At 46.1% G+C, this 19,087-nt stretch overlaps 3 protein-coding genes across 3 annotated transcripts in view; 1 reads left to right on the top strand and 2 right to left on the bottom strand.

Moving 5' to 3' along the window:
* Window positions 1–3,453, top strand: part of tgfbi (transforming growth factor, beta-induced) — an 8,907-nt gene extending 5,454 nt beyond the window's left edge. The window contains exons 7-17 of the mRNA XM_061834420.1: window positions 9–150; window positions 234–446; window positions 1,162–1,299; window positions 1,376–1,512; window positions 1,829–1,965; window positions 2,032–2,162; window positions 2,382–2,506; window positions 2,573–2,675; window positions 2,744–2,820; window positions 2,930–2,957; window positions 3,018–3,453. Of these exons, the coding sequence (XP_061690404.1) occupies window positions 9–150; window positions 234–446; window positions 1,162–1,299; window positions 1,376–1,512; window positions 1,829–1,965; window positions 2,032–2,162; window positions 2,382–2,506; window positions 2,573–2,675; window positions 2,744–2,820; window positions 2,930–2,957; window positions 3,018–3,079 (1,293 nt within the window). The 3' untranslated portion in view covers window positions 3,080–3,453. The remainder of the gene's footprint in view (window positions 1–8; window positions 151–233; window positions 447–1,161; window positions 1,300–1,375; window positions 1,513–1,828; window positions 1,966–2,031; window positions 2,163–2,381; window positions 2,507–2,572; window positions 2,676–2,743; window positions 2,821–2,929; window positions 2,958–3,017) is intronic.
* Window positions 1–7,170, bottom strand: part of stard15 (StAR-related lipid transfer (START) domain containing 15) — a 21,932-nt gene extending 14,762 nt beyond the window's left edge. The window contains exon 1 of the mRNA XM_061834426.1: window positions 7,076–7,170. The gene's annotated coding sequence lies outside the window, so the exon portion shown is untranslated. The remainder of the gene's footprint in view (window positions 1–7,075) is intronic.
* On the bottom strand, window positions 3,592–19,087 carry b4galt1l (DP-Gal:betaGlcNAc beta 1,4- galactosyltransferase, polypeptide 1, like). Its single transcript, XM_061834434.1, has 6 exons — window positions 18,528–19,087; window positions 15,707–15,942; window positions 12,846–13,033; window positions 11,359–11,481; window positions 7,076–7,180; window positions 3,592–4,793 (listed from the first exon to the last, which is right to left on the bottom strand). Exons 1-6 carry the CDS (start codon window positions 18,793–18,795, stop codon window positions 4,664–4,666), a joined length of 1,050 nt encoding a protein of 349 aa, XP_061690418.1. The 5' UTR covers window positions 18,796–19,087; the 3' UTR covers window positions 3,592–4,663.

The following is a 19,087-nucleotide window of genomic DNA, read 5'->3' as shown; positions in this document are numbered from 1 at the left end:
TCTTTCAGACAGCCATTGCCGCCGCCGGCCTTACCAACGTTCTGGAGAATGAGGGTCAGTACACCATCTTCGCTCCTACCAACGAGGCCTTCGAGAAGATTCCACAAGAGACTCTGAACAGGATCCTGGGAGACCCTGTCTCCCTCAGAGGTAAAAGCAAAGCAGAACGCATCATGAAAATTGTTTCCTCTGTTTGCCCATTTGCTTCCTCGGCATTTCCTGCGGGCTTTCAGATCTGCTCAACTACCACATCCTGAAGAACATGCGCTGCGCAGAGTCCATTGTGTCGGGAACGCCCATGGAGACGTTGCAGGGTACTGTTCTGGAGGTGGGATGCGACAGAGACCAGCTGACGGTCAACGGAAAGGCCGTGGTCATAAAGAAGGACCAGCTGGGCACCAACGGCGTCATTCACTACATCAATGAACTGCTCATCCCGGACTCGGGTAACACACTACACTTATTCATACGACAGAAATCTAAGTACTCTGTGCGGTGTGCTGCAATAATCTCATGACAGAACACAGATTGCGCTCGGCCCCAGATCGACAAAGACCGAACCCTAGCGTGGTCACGCGTATGTTGCGACAATGTTTCCAGAGACCTTAGGCAGGAGCCTTGTCAATGGCGACGCTGTCAAAAGGAATCGCTAGGGGAAATAGTTTTCGGTGTCTGGTAAAGCCACTCACACGACATTGGGCGCTCGGCATTGAGAAGGACATTTTTTCTGTATTCACGGACGCTTTGTTGTGCCCGAGTCAGGGACTTTGCTTGATTAGCTACATACCGTTTCATGTTACAATTTGCAAATTCATGACTCTGGACAAGTTGGCCTGTGGATGGGGAATGTTAAAGACAGATTTCAAATAGTTGTCCCGACTCATTTGGGGGCCCTATTACGGTATCTACACAAATCCATCCTTAACAGACCATAGGCTCATCTTATAAGATCACTTCCAGACTTAAGATAGTGTGCTGTTTGATGTCCTTCGTCAGGAAGGAGCAAACCAATATCTTCATGCGTTTAGTGGGCCTAATTAGTCCAAGCACTCAACATAATGACTGGGCAAAGTATTAGAAATCCTTGCTCCAAGTCAAAGTTGACCATTGAAGAAACTAAAACAGCAGAAAAGCATCTAATTGACTTGACGTGTTGCGCAGCAAAAACTCTGCTGGAGCTGGCCGAAAGTGCCAATGTGGCAAGGGCGACTCAATTGTTTGTGGAAGCGGGTCTGAGCAGCCACCTGAAGGGCTCAGAACCGCTGACCATACTGGCCCCCCTGGACGACGCCTTCACAGGTAAGAGCGAGCACCCGCCGCTTCGCTAATGGGGTGCCACGGATTTGACGTGTGTGTGTGTGTGCGCAATTGACAGGGAGTGTGACGAGTGATGTGACCAAGCTGATGACCAATCACATCATGAAGGAGCGGCTCTCATCCAAGTCCTTGTATCACAATCAGGAGCTGGAGACGCTGTCGGGAGTCAAACTTCGAGTCTTTGTCTACAGAAATGTAACCAATCATGTTTGTGATTGACACGCACCCAGCTGCTTCCTACCGACGCCGTTGCATCGATTCTGACCTCCTGTCTGCCAGCATCGTTCTTCTCTCTGCTTCCTGTCCAGCAGCGCCATGCCGTTCTGTTCTTGCTTCTGCCTTTCTACCTGCCGGCGCCATTCCCTTTTTGCTCCTGACTTCCTGTCCGGCAGCGCCTTTCCGTTGTTGTTCCTGACTTCCTGTCAGTACCGTTCCCTTCTTTCTCCTGACCTTTTGTGTTTTAATGGAAAAAGCTTGCGGTGCTTAATTGGCTCTTGTGCCGAACGGGTAGAACCTGTGCATTGAAAACGCGTGCCTGGCCGCCCACGACAAGACGGGACGCTACGGCACTATGTTCACCGTCGACAGTGTGCTCACGCCCCCCGCGGGAACAGTCATGGATGTCTTGAAGGCAGATAACCGCTTTAGGTGAGTCAGGGATCTCGACCACCTATGGACTGAAGTTAATGTCGTGCAATTTCTTTGGTCGCTCAGCGTTCTGGTCGGCGCCATCCAAATTGCCGGAATGACGGAGTTGCTCAACCAACCAGGTGCGCTGACGTTCTTCGCACCCACCAATGCCGCTTTCGAGGCAATGTCTCAGCTGGAACTCAACAATCTGATGCGTAAGTGACACTTTTGTCAACAGGAAATGGAGGAATTCAAGCTTTTCAGGGATTAGTTTGCATTTTCACTGTTCCTTTGGTCAGGTGTCGACACTACTTGCTAATTTAAACGACAACCATTTGCACTCTGCGACTTCCAAGAAGACAAATACTTACGTGAGCGCAACAAGAAGCTGTCCATGGAGAAAGAAATGTCAACTAGTGCCTTTGCCGTTCCAGGAAACCGCCAGCAGCTCTCATCCTTACTCAAGTACCACCTGGGTGAGGGGATGGTGGTCAGTGGGGGAGTGAGCTCCCACACCAGGATCAAACCTTTGCAAGGCGACAAGCTGGAGCTCGCCGTGGTAAGTGATGCCGCCTACTTCAGGCTTTGTTCTTCATCATCGGTTAATGTCACGCGTCGCCTGTAGAGGAACTTCACAGTGTTCGTGAACAGAGTGCCGGTGGCCCACAGAGACCTGATGGCCACCAACGGTGTGGTCCACGGAGTCAACAGCGTCATCAAACCGTTGCGTGAGTCCAAAGTGATCTGAGAGGTTAATTTTGAGCTAGTGGTAAAGACGGCGTCCTCTTGTCCGCAGCTCCCAAGGTTGACCGAGAACAAGCGGACGGGCCGGAGGCTTCAGTCAGGTCCTTTACTTCTTCTACCTCCTCCACGGTGAGAGCCACTGAACTGAATTCGTGGTCAGCAATGTTCACATCGCAAGTCATGTGACTTAGGCTGACAAAAATGTCTGTCGCCGCTTTTTTTTTTTTCTTCCCCCCAGCGCTCGGACTCGGGGAGATTCAGAAACGGTGAGTTTTTCCTTCCAAGTGGATCTCATGAAGCACCCTGACTTTCCCTTCTTTTCGCAGACGACCTTTTCCAAAAGGTCATCCAAAGTCACTCCAGCAGGACTGTGAACGTTCCTCACTGATATCACAAACTCCCTTGTCAACTTTGCATTGTTCTTTTTTTTTTTTTCCTCTTCTCAATCCACGAAGTCATGTGCTCAACTCCTGTTGACAATCTTGCCGCAAAAAAAGACAGTATCAAGCTTTAAAAATCCTAGAAATGAATTTGGTTTGTCAAAATGTGAAACTAGTCCAAACTGGAGGAAACGATCTTTGTTTCTTAGCATTGTTGCTAACTAGCGTATCATTATTAACTAGCTAACACTCGCTAGCTCATTCACTAACTTAAGCAAATAATCGCAAAAATGTGTCAAAATCTCACTATCTCTTGAGGATGTTGTCCATCCAAATGTTGCTTCAAAGAATTTGGGGCAAAATGTAGGTTTTTTTGTTTTCTTTTTCAAGCAACCGTTTTTAAAAATGGAAATCAACCAACCAAAATGTTTTTGTAAAATAAAGCGCCAATGTAAAAGTGTATTTGTGTGTGTGTTCACAAGATGAGAAAGTTGACAGATACACAAAAACCACCTTCAAGTGATTTTACCTTTAGTTTTATCAAATGTATCACACTGATCCCACAGTTTAAGGTTTCACTTTGAAAACTAACCAAAGTGCAATTTTTGTGAAAAATGCGAGATTCAACAACATGAAAGTCAAAGCTCAGCATGAAGCTTTTGGGAATAAACGTTGAAAGCACGCAAATAAAGCTGATCAGTAAGCAATGATGTTCCTAGCCATAAGGACACTTGGAAGCCACCACAGTGATTTGAAAATGAGCAATAATCAATGACACGGCATCTCGAAGTACACTTGCAACACACCAGGAAGCGACACTGAGAGGCTGTGTGATATTACGATATGAATCAACGATCCGCTATTAATAATCTCTCCTCCACTATCTATTGGTTCTTATCGCTGGATTAGCCTTGCTGCTACTCAATTTCCGTCATTTCTTTTCCTGCCCTTGATCAATACATTTACCGGATCAACGGTACACATACGTGAGTAAATGTTACGTGAAGCGATGTGTCGTATTTGTTTTGGCTTCTTAATTCATTCCTGGAAAAGTGGTTGTGCTCCTGGATATTTTCAATTGCATTTATTTGGACATTTGTATTTTTGAAAAGTATTAATTAACCTTGTATTCCTTTGATGAGCTTGTCTTTGTATAAATAATTGGGGAAGAGAACACAGAAAATTGCCATTCATTTCATGTCACTTAAAGGGTTAGCCCTTTAAACCCAAGCCTATATAATGACACATATCTGGATTTGTCCATATTGCACAGCTCTTAACACACCTAAGAAAATAGAGCTCATCAGAAATGATTGATGTTGTGACATAAGAACAATTGGAACATACTTGAATAAAGCTGATCAATAAATCAATGCAGCTTGAGCCGTTCACAATTTGTTGTCACGGAAACAAGAACACGCTTCAACGTGCTGATTTGAAAAATCACCATATACCTGCCCCCAATATAAAAAGCATGCAGTCACAGCTGTCTATTGACAACTGATGATTGTTTTGCAGAGCCAGTAACTGAGAAAAGCCGACTTGTGCAAAGACAACAATTCACTCGGGCGCGTCGGCCCGCCTGACGCTTGTTACGGTTTTCCGACGTCGACGGTGATTTTGGTATAAAGCTCCAGAATTTCCTTGGAAACCAGCTCGTAGGACAGAGAATTGATGCCGTCCTTGTACATCGTCTGTCTGGTGTGGGCGATGCGGTCGAACCTGACGCGGTGACAAAAACAACAACAAGTCAGACATTTGGAGCAGCAAGAAGCGAGCAAGCAGGAAGGGAGGCAGGAACGAGTGCGCATGCGCCGCCGATCCCCTTGTGACTTCCGTCTTGCCCATTTTCTTGTTTTTTGGGTGCCTAACATGAGGGGAGCAAACCATCAGGCCTTTCTGGGATTGCCGCATTTCCTTTCCTCCGGCATTCCACGGGGAGCCAAGACATATAAAGCGGGCGTTCCAATGAATCTTCCCCGGCAGGGATTTGGGTCCTACTGATTTTGGCAGAACGGGCAGGAGACGGCAAGGGGGGTGGGGAGTAATCCCTCATCCAGATACCAGCGCCTCCTCTACAGCACCAGGCCCGTCCAGTCGTCGGCATTGCCGCTTCCAAAGACTGCTGACCTTCAGTCAAGTAGAATGACTTGGGCGTCTTCAAGTCTCAAACACGGGAAACGAGAAAGGGAGGAAAAGCGAGAAATCACCAAGTGCCTTGCAAAAGGGATGAGACTGGACATTTCCAGAAGACTTCAGTGGGATCATCGCACCGTGAAACATTTTGTTTGCGACTCAAAGGTCAAGCGTTAAGGCATTGTGAGGAAACCTTCTGTGGGGCAACCGTCCGCCGTTCAGAGAGCGGCTGCGAAAACGTCGGCGATGAGATGCGAGCGGATCTTCGAAGGGATCCCGGGGAGATCTCCGTGCACGGACCTTTCGGGCCGGGATGAACGGGAGCGGGATGCTAGTCCCCTTTGGGGTTCCCCGATGTCACAAAATGACTGGCGAGTTTCTCGTGGACAATTTTGTGCCGTGGTCGAAGAAGAAGCGCGCCTCCTGCCCTCAAATCCTTCTCCCGCGAGACAAAGCTACAGAAAGCGCCGGTGAGGCTTTCGCTGCTGCGGGTATAAAAGGAGGAAAACTCCTGGTGTGGCCGCAGTCATCGCCTGCCCTCAATCGCATGGGAGAACCTGTGGGACCTACCAGTGCGGCTGGCAGTACAGCTCCAAGCTGGAGGAGGCTCTGGGAGGAGATTGTCGTTCAGCAGTTAACCAGTTCAGTACATGCAAAACTGATTGAGGTCGTAGTGCAGTAGGGCACCTACCTCAAACATCGCTTTCTTTTTTTTTTTTTTTGGGTGGGGGGGGGGTGGGGGAGGGGTGGATTTTCACAGACTTCTTCTCGGAGATTCGGGGCTAGTGTTAGGTATCACTTGAATTTGAGCAATTCCGGTCCTGATTCTGGTTTCTTATTTCGATTTTGACTCCAAATGATGCTTGATTTTGATTCTTTTAGGGGGCCGTGTCCAAAACGTTTACATTGTTTTAACAAGAGGCGTCCAAATTCTGGATATTAATTTTCTTAGCACCCCTCAGCATAGACTAAAATGAACATTTGACACGAGGTTCTTTACATACAACCAACATCAATATCAAATCTTAATATTTTAGCTTGAATATAGCAGTGTTAAAATCGTTATTTGAGACCGCTTTCTCATCTCAAATGGTTTATATGGGCAATGACTTCCCGTTACCTACCTAATCATCATTTTAATAATTGATTCATGGGTTGCTTATTTTTTCAATTCAGCGATGCATCAGATCAAAACCTTTATATCATCCCTTTATTGAAAAGCATGCATTCTTTTCAAATGTAGAAAAGTACGCAATCAGGTTGCTGCGTGAACCTGCCAGCGATCTGAAAGGAATTGTGAAAGGAATTTTTTTTTGCTTTTTTTAAAGTGTATCAGCATAACTGCATTTCCGGTCACCTTTCATTGATCCCCTGAAAAGTTTTTTTTTTTTTTTTGGCAGGGGCTCTAAATATCTTACACAAATCCCTTGTGGTCCACATTCCCGAACGGTGCCACGCTGACCAGTTCATTTCCGCGGTCTCGTCGAACGTTCCTCGTAGGTTGGAAGAGCGACAGAAGCAGACTGTTCCCCCTCTCCTCATGAATGATTATTGTACCAGAAGATAACGATGCCAGCCGGGACAAGCAGAGTCGCTCCTCTTCAATGCAAAAGGGTGGTACTAAATTGGTTCACGCTTATTAATGTCTTCCTTACAGTAGGCCTTTTTGGGGGGTTTACTGTACCTGTATATCCAAAATGTATATTGCTTTTATGTATATTGTGGGTTGGGGTTTTTTTTGTAGTCGCAGTACAAGAATAATAGCAATAAGGGTGCCAAATTCATTTCAAGACTTTAGATTCTTAGTCAATAAGAGCAAGACAGCAAAGAACCAAAGAGAAGCGTGCAAGCATTTTTTTGTGTCATACCGCTGAGGGTTTGGTTCGTTCTGTTTGTCCCGCTCGTGCCGAATCATCCGACATTTTCCCACCTCGCCGCTCGGCCTGGAGATGGTCATTCCTTTGGATGCCAGCCTGCCAGAAGAACATAATAGGGTTCACAGGAACGTTTGCAACCAAAACAAACTCACACAAATCATGCCTATGTAACAAATGTTGACAAACAAAACACTTTTTTGTCACATAGAATCAGGCACCGCTGTCTCAAGGAGAACTCAAATAGTATCTCACGCTTCAGAATTTGCTGTTGACTATATGTTGGTCTTTTAGTCATTCATTGTTCCATCTTTGAATGTTAGATAAGCTCCTCTAAGACTGCTAAGCACAACCAGTATGGTCCAAATAGCAATATTGGGCAGCTTTTCAGGAAGAGGTGAGACGGGCTCTCGGTGGACAGGAGGAGCTTCCAGAAGACCGGATCACTGCAGCCGAGGTGATCAGAGACAGGCAGGAAGAATACTCGATGTATCTTCTGGTAGGAAAGGGGTTCGCCATGGTGGTGGAACCTCAAAGTACAGGAAGTCATACAAGGAAAGAGATGCGCCAACAAGAAGTGGGACACTGAGAGGACTGAGGAGAGGTGAAAAGAATACATTGAGATCCAAAGTAGCACAAAGGTAGAGGTGGCAAAGGCTAAAGAGGAGAAATATGACGACATGTACACCAGGTTGGGCACGAAAGAAGGAGAAAAGGATCTCTACAGGTTGGCCATGACAGAGGGATAGAGATGGGAAGGATGTGGAGCAGGTAAGGGTGATTAAGGATAGAGATGGAAATGTGTTGACTGGCGCCAGTGGAGGTATGGAAGCAATTGACCCCTCCGTACAGGGCACGTAACCACGCCCCCTGAAGTGACGTCACGCCACGTGCGCTGACGTAAGACAAACGGTAAAAATGGCAAATACAATACAATACATTCTTAACTGAGAGAGACGCCATGCTTCTGATTTCATTCAATCGATCACACGTAGCGGTGTTATGCTAGCGAAGAACGTCTCATTCATTTATACGAGACGTGTGTTAAAAATCAAATTTAGGGCATATCTTGGTGCAAACACAGTCTGGTTAAGCTTCGGCCGCGAGCCAGCAAGAAAGCGACACGTTTGTGCAGTCCGATCATCGCTAAATATCGCTCAACAAAGAATAAGTGTGTCAATCATTCACACGTAGCAATGTTATGCTAGCGGAGAAAGTCTCATTCATTTATACGAGACGTGTATTAAAAATCAAATTTAGGGCATATCTTCGTGCAAACACAGTCTGGTTAACTTTCGGCCACGAGCCAGCAAGAAATCGATACATTTGTGCAGTCCGATCATCGCTCAATATCGCTCAACAAAGAATAAGTGTGTCAATCGTTCACACGCAGCGGTGTTATGCTCGCGAAGAACTTCGAAATCATTTATACGAGATGTGTATTGAAAATCAAATATAGGGCATACCTTGGTGCAAACATGTGTGTTCCGGTTGATATTAGATGGATTTAGTTGATGATGCGGTCTTCCACAAAGTTTGACCCATCGAAGGCATTTTTCGTACTGGGTCTTCGGTTTTGGAAAGGGTACGAATCGAACTCCACCAACTAGCCTTTCGGGATACCTGTCGTCACTATTCCAAAGTCCGTGACTACACCTCTTAACCATATCTATTGTTAAAGAACCCAAATACGCGATAAAACGCTACCAAAAGCTATACTGGACCATGCAATCTTGTCTGAGAAAATGGCGGGAGCAAAAACGGGCTTTGGTTTATGCAGATCTCTGGCCTCTGATTGGTCAGTGACGCGGATTGCGCAATATCCACGGAGGGGTCAATTTGGGGAGGTGGCTGTAGAATTTTTGACCAACTTATTTAACAGATTACTAGCAGGCGAGAAGATGCCTGAAGAATGGAGGAAAAGTGTGTTAGTTCCGATTTTTAAGGACAAAGGTGACTTGCAGAGCTGTGGGAATTATGGAGGAATAAAGGTGATGAGTCACATAGGAGGCTAGACTCCGGACAGAAGTATCAGCGAGCAACAGTATGGTTTCATGCCTAGAAAGAGTACCACAGATGCATTATATGCCTTGAGGATGCGAGTGGAAAAGTACAGAGACGGTCAGAAGGAGCTACATTGTGTCTTTGTGGATCGAGAGAAAGCCTAAGACAGAGCACCAAGAGAGGAACTGCGGCACTGCATGCGGAAGTCTGGCGTGGCGAAGAAATATGTCAGAATGGTACAGAACATGTATGAGGGCAGCAGAACAGCAACGAGGTGTGAAAGAAGAATTTAAGGTGGAGGTGGGACTGCATCAGGGATCAGCTCTGAGCCCCTTCCTGTTTGCTGCGGTCATGGATAGGCTGACAGATGAGGTTAGACTGGAATCCCCTTGGACCATCATGTTCACAGATGATATTATGATATGCAGTGAAAGCAGGGAGCAATTAGAAAGATGGAGACATGCACTGGAAAGGAGAGGAATGAAGATTATCCAAAGTAAAACAGAATATATGTGCGTGGATGAGAGGGGTGGCGGGGGAAGGCCTAAATTGGACCACAAAGAAGACGACTACAGAGGACCGTGAGGATTTAGAGGACGCTGGACAAGTGGACACGACCCTCAACTTCAAATTGCTCCACTCCTACCGGGTGAAACACTGCAGGGACATTGTGCTTTGAATCTCTTATCTGTCTTTTTCTTCTATCGTCATATGGGTTCAGACCCTTACTTTAACTTAGCCTTGGTAGTATGTGAATTGTGTACCTTGTGTGTTGACTTTGTTTATTTGATTCTCTTTATTTGACTACCTGCAGCCCTATGGGCGGCACAAGCAAGTGCAATCTGTAGGCCGGTCCAAAGCCCAGATAAATGCAGAGGGTTGCGTCAGGAAGGACATCTGGCGTAAAACACATTGAGGGTTCATCAAATGAATCCCATACCGGCGGGTTAACGACGTCCCCCACCGTCAACCTGCAGGGTGTCGGTGGAAATTCAGCTACTGTGAGTCCAAGACAAACAAGGAGGAAAGCGGCTGAGTCGGCAGAAGAAGAGGAAGGCATAGAACTTACAACTGAATGTCGGGACTTTGAATGTTGGAACTATGACAGGAAAAGGTTAGGAGTTGGTTGACATGATGATTCGGAGAAAGGTTGATATATTGTGCATCCAAGAGACCAGGTGGAATGGTAGCAAGGCCAGAAGTTTAGGAGCAGGGTTTAAATTATTTTACCACGGAGTCGACGGGAAGCGAAATGGAGTCGGGGTCACTTTAAAGCAGAGCTGGCTAAGAACGTCTTGGAAGTGAAAAGAGTATCAGATAGAGTGACGATCCATTAGGCTGACAGATGAGCTTAGACTGGAATCCCCTTGGACCACGATGTTTGCGGATGATATTGTGACCTGCAGTGAAAGCAGGGAGCAGGTGGAGGAACAATTAGAAAGATGGAGGCATGCACTGGAAAGGAGAGCAAAGAAAATTGGCTGAAAAACAAATCCATTGAAATGAAAAAAATATGATGCTGTACTTCCCATTACTGTTGAGAGGTGGATGGAGGAGAAGCGGAGGCTGTGCTTAGCTATTGCAAAGGAACCTGGTCCTCAATCCATAACGTAAGAAGCCTCTGACAAGTATCAAAGAACTTTGTTTTGTGACCATTTTGTCTGCCATAGGAATGGAACCCTTCGCATGCGTTAAAATGGGAGCCTTGTCTTTAATATTTGTCACCGCTGTCGAGCGACTGAAGCCGAGCTCTTCTCCTTTGTCCGATCTTTTTAGGATCTTGAGCTTGGCTTCCATGGTAATGGATTTTCTTTTGGCTGCAGAAGCATTGCTAAAAGACACACCTTTCTTCTTTAGGGCCAGAATGTCTAAAAAAGGAGGGTGAGAAATGCACAAACACGGACGAGCACTATGCACATTAACTGCACATCCAAAATGGCAGAAGGGGGACGGGCCTTGTAAAGTCAAAATGTTTTAGGTCGAGACCGTTTGAACCTGAGGACTCCCTGTATTGTATGTCCACTAATCAAAACACAGTACTGTGGTTCCTATTGCTTTCGTCGCCAGAAGAGAATATTACCTAAAATGGCAGTGCCCCGAGATCGCTCTCCATTGATGAATTGTTCTTCTTCAACCCCCCCCCCCCCCCCATTTGATTTTAGCCAGAATAGCATCTTTTATGTTAGCAGTGGCACAAAGTATGGACTTGGGGGGGGGGGGGAGTGGCTTTACTTCCCTTTTAAGAAGAACATGGGTGAGGTTTGCTTGCTCACCTGTTGTAGATGTCGTCGTCCTCACCCCCCCAACCCCAGTAGTTGTTGGGGAAGCCGTTGATGCTCAAGTACTGCTCTTTCATCATTGATGACACTCCCCCAAAGTACTGATTGTACGGCAACCTGCACGCGCACAAGATAAGCCTAACATGAACAAGAGGAAGACCGCAAACTTCCAGAATCCAGAATTAAGTCTCCACACTACAGAGTAGCACAGTGGTCCTTTATGCAGAACAGAAATAGAAAATATGCACGCAAAGCATCACCTTGGGAGTCACCATTATCAGATTCTACACTTTGACTCGGAATATGAGTGGCCTTTAAAGAGGTGGAGGGGTGAGTGACGTGGGAATGAGCCAATGAGAACGTAGTGTTGCTGGTTGTTGCCTCAGCAAAGCAGTTTGCGTGTTGACTGAACGTTTGCCATTTCTTCAATAAAGCAATTGAACGTACACTTGTGGCTATTTGTCTTGCGCCAAGTACCAATATTAGTACCAAAGTGAGGTATTTTCATTTTTAAAAATATACTACTGCTATTTCAAAATGACATGACAGCACTCCAATTGTGTCTACAAAAAGTAGACGGGTCAGCCAATGACCGCCCATCTTCAGACAAGTTCAAAATACCTTTAAAGTGAAAAAACGAAGGCCTCTATTCGCTATTCGCTCGTGCGGCGACAGCGCTGATTACGGCTCTCCCGCGCAACCCAAGCGTGCACGTTTGAAAATGTACCGTAGTCCTTCTCCAAGTCAGAGGTGTCACTATGGCCGCTGTTGGCTAGGACACGAAACGGTGGCGCTTCCTCAGCACTTTCGGGTCATTTCCAGTCATAAGGAACAAAACAATTACGGCGACCGCGGAACCGTGTGTTTTGGAACAAATGGACCAAAATGATCGGACGATACGTTTAATTATTCCGCAAAGTCAATCAAGAAGGTGGCGGCGAAGGTGCTATGTGGAGGAACGGCGAGTACGTCATCACAGCATGTGATTCAAAGAGGCCAATCACGAGACATGAGCTCTACGGCAGCGTTTTTGACGTGCGAGCGGCAAAGCTACACGGAGGTTCTGCGTGATGCAATGCGTAATGCGTTCGGGCGTTGTCCAACGCAGAAGTATAACGTGACCTTTTGCCTGTTCTGTGGAGCATTTGATACGTTGCATTGCGTTGCGTTACTTTTCTTTTTTCACCGATAAAAATGAACCCAAACCACCGGACTCTCATCTTTTCCGCAGTCTTTCATCCCAGTTGGGGATTATTGTATGTGGAGAAATGATGACTGCGAAATATCTTTTGAAAAAAATCAGGAGGAATGAGTTATGCTGATCTACAAATTTTGCGAGTAACAGGAAGCCTGCCTTGGTGTGAGCGTAGGAAAGAGGAAGTGTGGCCGGAGACAACGTCGCCTTCCTCTCTGCTCTCACCGATGCGTAAACACGCCGACCTTGTGACGAACACAAGCGCGGAGGCCGCAGCGCATCTGACCTGAAGCCAAACTTGTCCATGGACACCGACAAGTGTCTGGGCTGGCTGAAGCATTTGTAGATGTTGCGGTCATCCATGGGGATTAGGTCCACGTCACTGAAGACAAAACAGTCGTAGTCGTACTCCTTCAACGCCTCCACGTAGCCCACGTTCAACAGTTTGGCCCGATTGAAGATCTCGTCTCCGTCCTGATGCGGCGACACACACACACACACACACTTTAGTGGTCTTTTTGTGTTTGAACTTGGGGTGGGGGGGCTTAACTACCTTTCCTTATTCATTTTATTGTATTCTGGTTTGCTTTGGTACTTGGTATTGAGATTCCACCAGATGGCCCCAATACAACACGAGCATTGCTTTAGTGCCATGTGATGGCATCTCAGTGCCAAGGAAACAATTGGTAGTGAGTCGAGGAGCTCTGTTTTGTAGTAGTAGTAGTATTTTGATACCATCAAATGGCATCTATAGAAAATCAGGTGCGCATCAAGTACTTGTAGAGCTATTGCCCATTTGGTGGCACAGCTCAGGTTCTGCCCATCGCTTGCCAATAATGGGGAATACAGCACATCCAAGTTTTAACAAATGCTGCTCTTAATTCCTTTTAGGCTTAAAGAATTGTATGTATGTATTTAAATATATATATATATATATATATATATATATATATATACACACACACACACATACACACACACACACACACACACGTTTTTTTCCAGGTTTTTAACGGGGTTGGGGTGATTTAAAAGAGGCAGACAAAAAAAATTGTGAATTTATATAGAGCGAGGTAAGCTCACCTGCAAGCGATGGCAATACGAAAGCATGTTGTGAAAGCCCCCAGCAAGAAAGGCACAGGAGGAGGAATTGAAGAAGCAAAAGAGGAAGAAAAACATGCAGCCCCTTTCATCACCTGTCAGCCAAGATGAGCTGCAAGTGGCTGACATGGAGCCGAATGAGTCTCAGCAGCTCCACAGAGACAAACCTGTCGTGCTGGGTTAGGGTTAAAACGCACCGAGGAGGTGGAGGAGGAGGAGGAGAGGAGGAGGAGGAGGAGGAGGAGGAAGAAAAGAAGAAGAAAGGTTAGAAAGGTTCATGCAAACATGCAAACTTGACATTTGAAAAGCGTTACAACTCAAGCGATAATTCCTTTTCAAACAAGCAATTTGAATTGAAAAGAGAACCTGAAAGATGGCTTAATAAAAGGTCCAAGATACGGCTAACATCTTTAAAGAATAAATCCATCCATTTACTGAGCCGCTTATCCTCAGAAGGGTCACGGGAGTGCCGGAGTCTATCCCAGCTACCATTGGGCAGGAGGCGGGGTACACACTCAACTGGTCGCCAACCAATCGCAGGACACATAGACAGACGCACTCACAATCACACCAACAGCCAATTTAAGAGTCTCCAATGAATGTATGTTTTTGGGATAAGGGAAGAAAGTGGAGAAAAGCCCGGAGAAAAAAAAGCCACGCAGACGGGCACGGGGCAAACATGCAAACGCCACACAGGCGGTGCCGGGATTTGAACCCCGGTCGTCACAACTGTGAGGCCAACGCTCTAACTTTGTGATCATTGCAGAGAGCACAGTTGTGGCCATAATGCGCCAGTGGAAACCCAAACACACCGCCATAAATTTGCCTCGATCAGGTGCTCCTGGTAAGATTTCTGACAGAGGAGTGCAAAGAATAATCACAAGACTTGTCCAAGAGCCAAAGACCACCTGTAGAAAGACCTCAAATTAGCACTACATAACAAGTGAGGTTCAGAAGTGGAAACATGCTGGTGTTGGGGGTGGTTTTCTGCAAGTGGTACTGGCAAACTTCACATTATTGAAGGAAGGGTGACTGGGCAAATGTACACAGACATTGACAACAATCTCCCGCGATCTACAAGGACGTTGAAAATGAAAGGATGGTGGGCATTTCAGCAGGTTAATGATCTAAAACATACTGCCAAAGAAACTCAAAATTGTTTTCATTCATCTGTCCTTTTTCTCTGCTGCTTAGCCTCAATAGGGTCACAGGTGTGCTGGAGCATATACCAGCTATTTTCAGGAGAGAAGCAGGGGATAACCTGAACTGGTTGCCAGCCAATTGTAGGGAACTTATTAAAAAAAAAAAAAAAACATTTACAAATCACACCAACAGGCAATTTCGTATCAAAGAAAAACAAAGATGCTGGAATGGCCCAGCCAATCACCTGACTTAACACCAATCAAAAATATATGTAAAGAACTGAAATTGAATTGCAGTCCATAAAAGGCGGCCACAAAATCTGCAGGATTTGAAGACTCCTTGTGTGGTGGAATGGGACAAAATCCCACCAGAGCATGTGAATATTTTCTCCACATGAGGCATCTGTATATGCATATGTTCAGTATAGAGGCAATAAGGGTCACAGCACCGAGAAACAAAGTTATCTGGAAAATATAGTACACACACACACACCCTGAGAACGCCCGCTGTGGCGACCCATAACGGGACAAGCTAACATATACCACACACATCCATCCAATTTTCGATCCGCTTATCCTCACAGGCGTCGCAGGAGTGCTGGAACCCATCCCAGCTGTCTTGGGGCAGGAGGGAGGCTACACCCTTAAATAACTACAAGCCAATCGCCGAGAACACAGAAACAAACCAGTCACACTCATCATCACACCTCAGGGCAATTAAGAGTCTTCAATTCTTGTGCGCCCGCACACACGCGCGCGCACGCACACACACACACACACACACACACACACATTTTCTGTTTGGGCTTCTAACGCGAATCAAATGAGAATATTAGACTCCTGGTAAACCAGGCCAACGACTCCCTAATTGACAATACGCCCAGCCAACCCGCAAACTGACTACCTGGTTGACGACGTAGACGCCGTAGTCGAGCTGCTGGCGCTGCAGGATGGGGTGGAGGTAGTAGAGCCATAACTTGAGGTGCTCATCTCTCTTGCGGAACGGAATGATGATGGCGACCTTCTGCAGCGCTACGCAGTCATTGGGCTTGTAGCGGCCGCCGGGCCGGACGTTGCTGTTCTCCTTCCTCACTGTGTCCAGGCTCACCGGAATGTTGAACTCCACCCGCAGAGGACCCACTGGGAACCAGAACTAGTGTTAAAATTCTTCATATTGGTGCGAACGGCAACCTCCATGACGTCACTCCGGGTATGCCGCACGTACTTTGCCTTGCTACTCAAGCAGAACACACGTGTACAGTTTTGAAAATTTGAATATATATATATATATATATATATATATATATATATATATATATAAAAGCACAGATGCAGCACTCTATCTGTGCTTATTTTCATATCTTGACTTTGTTGTTTTGGGCACTTTGCTAACATATGCCTCGACAATACACTGCTACACCCGCCAGGAACTTTTGGACCTCGGATACCGACATAAAACAGCTGTCTCGAGCAACTTTCACCGAGACACAACATTCTAGGCGAGCTCGCAACATCGCCGGACTCGCTGTTGTATTGTTGTTGGGCTTAGGCGGAGGGACCAAAAGTGAGACCCTCAGGCTGGCCACCTCCTCAGGGTAAAGAACGACCCACACAGACCACCTCTTCCAAGCCTGCACCTCCCAAACGCCAGATCCATCGTGGATGAAATGGATGAGCTGGAATTAAAACTTGCAGATAATCGTGGTCTTCGTGTGATTTCCGTGTCCTCAACATCACAGAGACCCGGCTTCACCCGAACAGTCCCGATGCTAGCGTGCAGCCGGCAGACCGCAACCGGCACCGCTGGGATTGGACTGAAAACTCAGACAAAAGCAGAGGTGGGGTGCTCTGTGTGTACATGCATGACAACTGGTGCAACAACTACACGGTTATTAAGTATGTCTGTTAACTGTGGCCATCATTCCACCGAATGCTAATCCTAAAGCTGTACATCTCATCTCAAGCAACAGGGTTTTTGCAAATAGGAAACCCTGGATAACAGGCCGGGTCCGTTCACTCATCGGGGCCCACGGCACTGCCTTCAGGTCGGGTGACAGAGCTCTTTACAGCACGCCTCGACCAGAACTTTTAAAAAAAAAAAAAAAAAAAAAAATTTGATCATATTTAGTAGCAGTTTTGAACTTTGCTTTCTGTAAAAGGGAACTAAGCAACAACAACGGGGACAAATCATTTCAATTAGCTGCAAAATCTTTCGAGTCGGTGGTACGTAGAGCCAAGAGAAACGGTGTCTACGTCATCATAGCATGTGACTAAAACAGACCAATTATGAGAGCTCATCTCTGCTGCAGTCGACGCGCATCAACTGATGGCACAGGAGCCACGCGGGCCAATGTGTCAGTCAAGTGATGTAATGTGGGCGAGCGAGCGAGCGGGCGGGCAAGTATAAAGAGGCCTTTAGAGTCGGGCATCTTCACAAACCAGTCAGGTCACGTGACGTCACGTACTAAGAATGCGGAACTGGATTGGCTGAGTGTGGGGTTCTGACCTGAAGTAACCCTGAATTTAGACGGCGATTTGTAGCCAGTTGAAATCTCAGGAGACTGAAAATATTGCGTTTCAATTTTAAATTGTTGAATTTTTTTAGATGGCGATAGATTTGGTAACATTGAAAAGTTAAAACTTAAAAAAATGTGATCACCTTGAAATAACAATGTGAATGTTTAATTTAAGTGGCATTTTTCATTCAAATCCTGGTGGCACATATGCATTTACTTCCATAGGTGTCAAAAAACAAATTGAATTGTGCAAATCCAACCTGCTTGGTGAGAAGGACATCTTTCATCAATTGTGAATTTATTCCCTCTGAAGGATTTTAGCGGTGGAATTCAGCACTTACTCCACATTTTTGTGCCACTTCCACAAAGATTGCAACTTAGAATTTAACACAGGGGTGTTCAAACCTTTTCTTCCGAGCAAACAGAAAAGTCAACTGATACTAGGGCCACATTGACATTTTTCACCTTTCAGTTTCTTTCATGAATCAGTTGAGATAAAGATGTGAAAATGAATACTGCAAGATGACACGCTGTGGCGACGCCTAACGGGACAAGCTTGAAGGAAAAGAAGATGTATATTTTTGGAAAAATTAGCAGGTAAGTGCCAAAACAAATGATGGCATTTTCTGTGTCTCAAGGGCACCACTGCAGCAAATCATAACGTTCACCTCTTGAACAAAAACAAGAGCGATCGTAAAGGGATAAAGTGTAATTGTTGTGGGTGACTGATGACAACAATTGGGTTGCTCCCTTCTTTTCCTGAATTTCCACTCAGGAGATTAAGTACACTTCGCAAAGCAGGCAAACAACACATGGCCCATTTGGTCAATTATTAAAGATAAATGGTCACAGTTGGAACACCCCTGATTGAATATGCGTCATGAGCTTGAAAGTGGCAACAAGCCTCAAACTCAAACAAGTTTGGAAATTTCGAGAGGCCACAAGTTGGTGAGCATGCAAACTACACAAGACAGAGAACAAATACAAAAGTAGGTTAAGGACAAATTCAAAACGAGTACAAACAAAAGTTAATAGCTTAGAAAAGGCCCTCATCATAAGTTAGAGAGACGGTAAGGACAACACCAAAAAAAAAAAAAAAAAAAAAAAAAAAACATTTTAATTAAAGAAGGACAACACAATAAAATGAGTAAAAGTGGGACTGAAAAGTTAACGGAGTTGGTTGTTTAGCAGATGAGGAAAAGGTCTGACCGAGCAAGGGAGACTGTTCTGGACATTTCTTCAAGCTTTTCCCCGCCTGGTCGTCCTCGGCTTTTTGGGCTTCTTTGGCGTCCTGAGGCGGATTCGCCTCGGCGGTGCCGTTGCGGGTGTGCTGGTTCTGGACGAAGGTTACGCGGATATCCAATGAGAGGACGTAGAAGAAGACCGTGGCGGAGATGTGCAGGAAGCAGAGCAGAACCACGAGCTTGCACGTCCGGTGGAGGAGGTTAAAGTTGACCGACGGTTCCGGAGAGGCCATCCTGATGACCTCTGACCTCACTCGCTTCTGCTGATCGTGCTAGCTGCTCGCGTGGACCTCCATCTTACCTGAGGTAGACACGACGAGGACGAACCGAGAGCGCTGTCGGTTAGCCACGTTAGCTTCACCCACGAGCCGTCTTCAAAAGTTTGAACGCTCGAACCGGTCCACGGGAGCCTCGTGGTGACGTTACAAGTACAAAGAGGGCCACTAGAACTTGACGCTAGAAACAGTTCAGAAAGTCCTGAAACTTCTACTTCCGATAAGCCAAACAACTGCGCTGAGACCTTTC

This window comes from Syngnathoides biaculeatus, chromosome 11, assembly GCF_019802595.1.
Source record: "Syngnathoides biaculeatus isolate LvHL_M chromosome 11, ASM1980259v1, whole genome shotgun sequence".
In the NCBI taxonomy this organism is placed as follows: Eukaryota; Metazoa; Chordata; class Actinopteri; order Syngnathiformes; family Syngnathidae; genus Syngnathoides; species Syngnathoides biaculeatus.
The sequence above is the reverse complement of the archived record's forward strand: the minus strand, read 5'-3'. Positions and strand labels throughout refer to the sequence as shown.

Bases quoted from the DNA above. Each gene is read 5' to 3' on its own strand.
- b4galt1l (XM_061834434.1), bottom strand. From the start codon at position 18,795: ATGGCCTCTCCGGAACCGTCGGTCAACTTTAACCTCCTCCACCGGACG. The intron at 15,943-18,527 runs GTCAGACCTTTT...TCTGGTTCCCAG, and splicing joins AGAACAGTCTCCCTTGCTCG to TGGGTCCTCTGCGGGTGGAG. The intron at 7,181-11,358 runs GTGAGCAAGCAA...TTCTTCTGGCAG, and splicing joins GACGACGACATCTACAACAG to GCTGGCATCCAAAGGAATGA.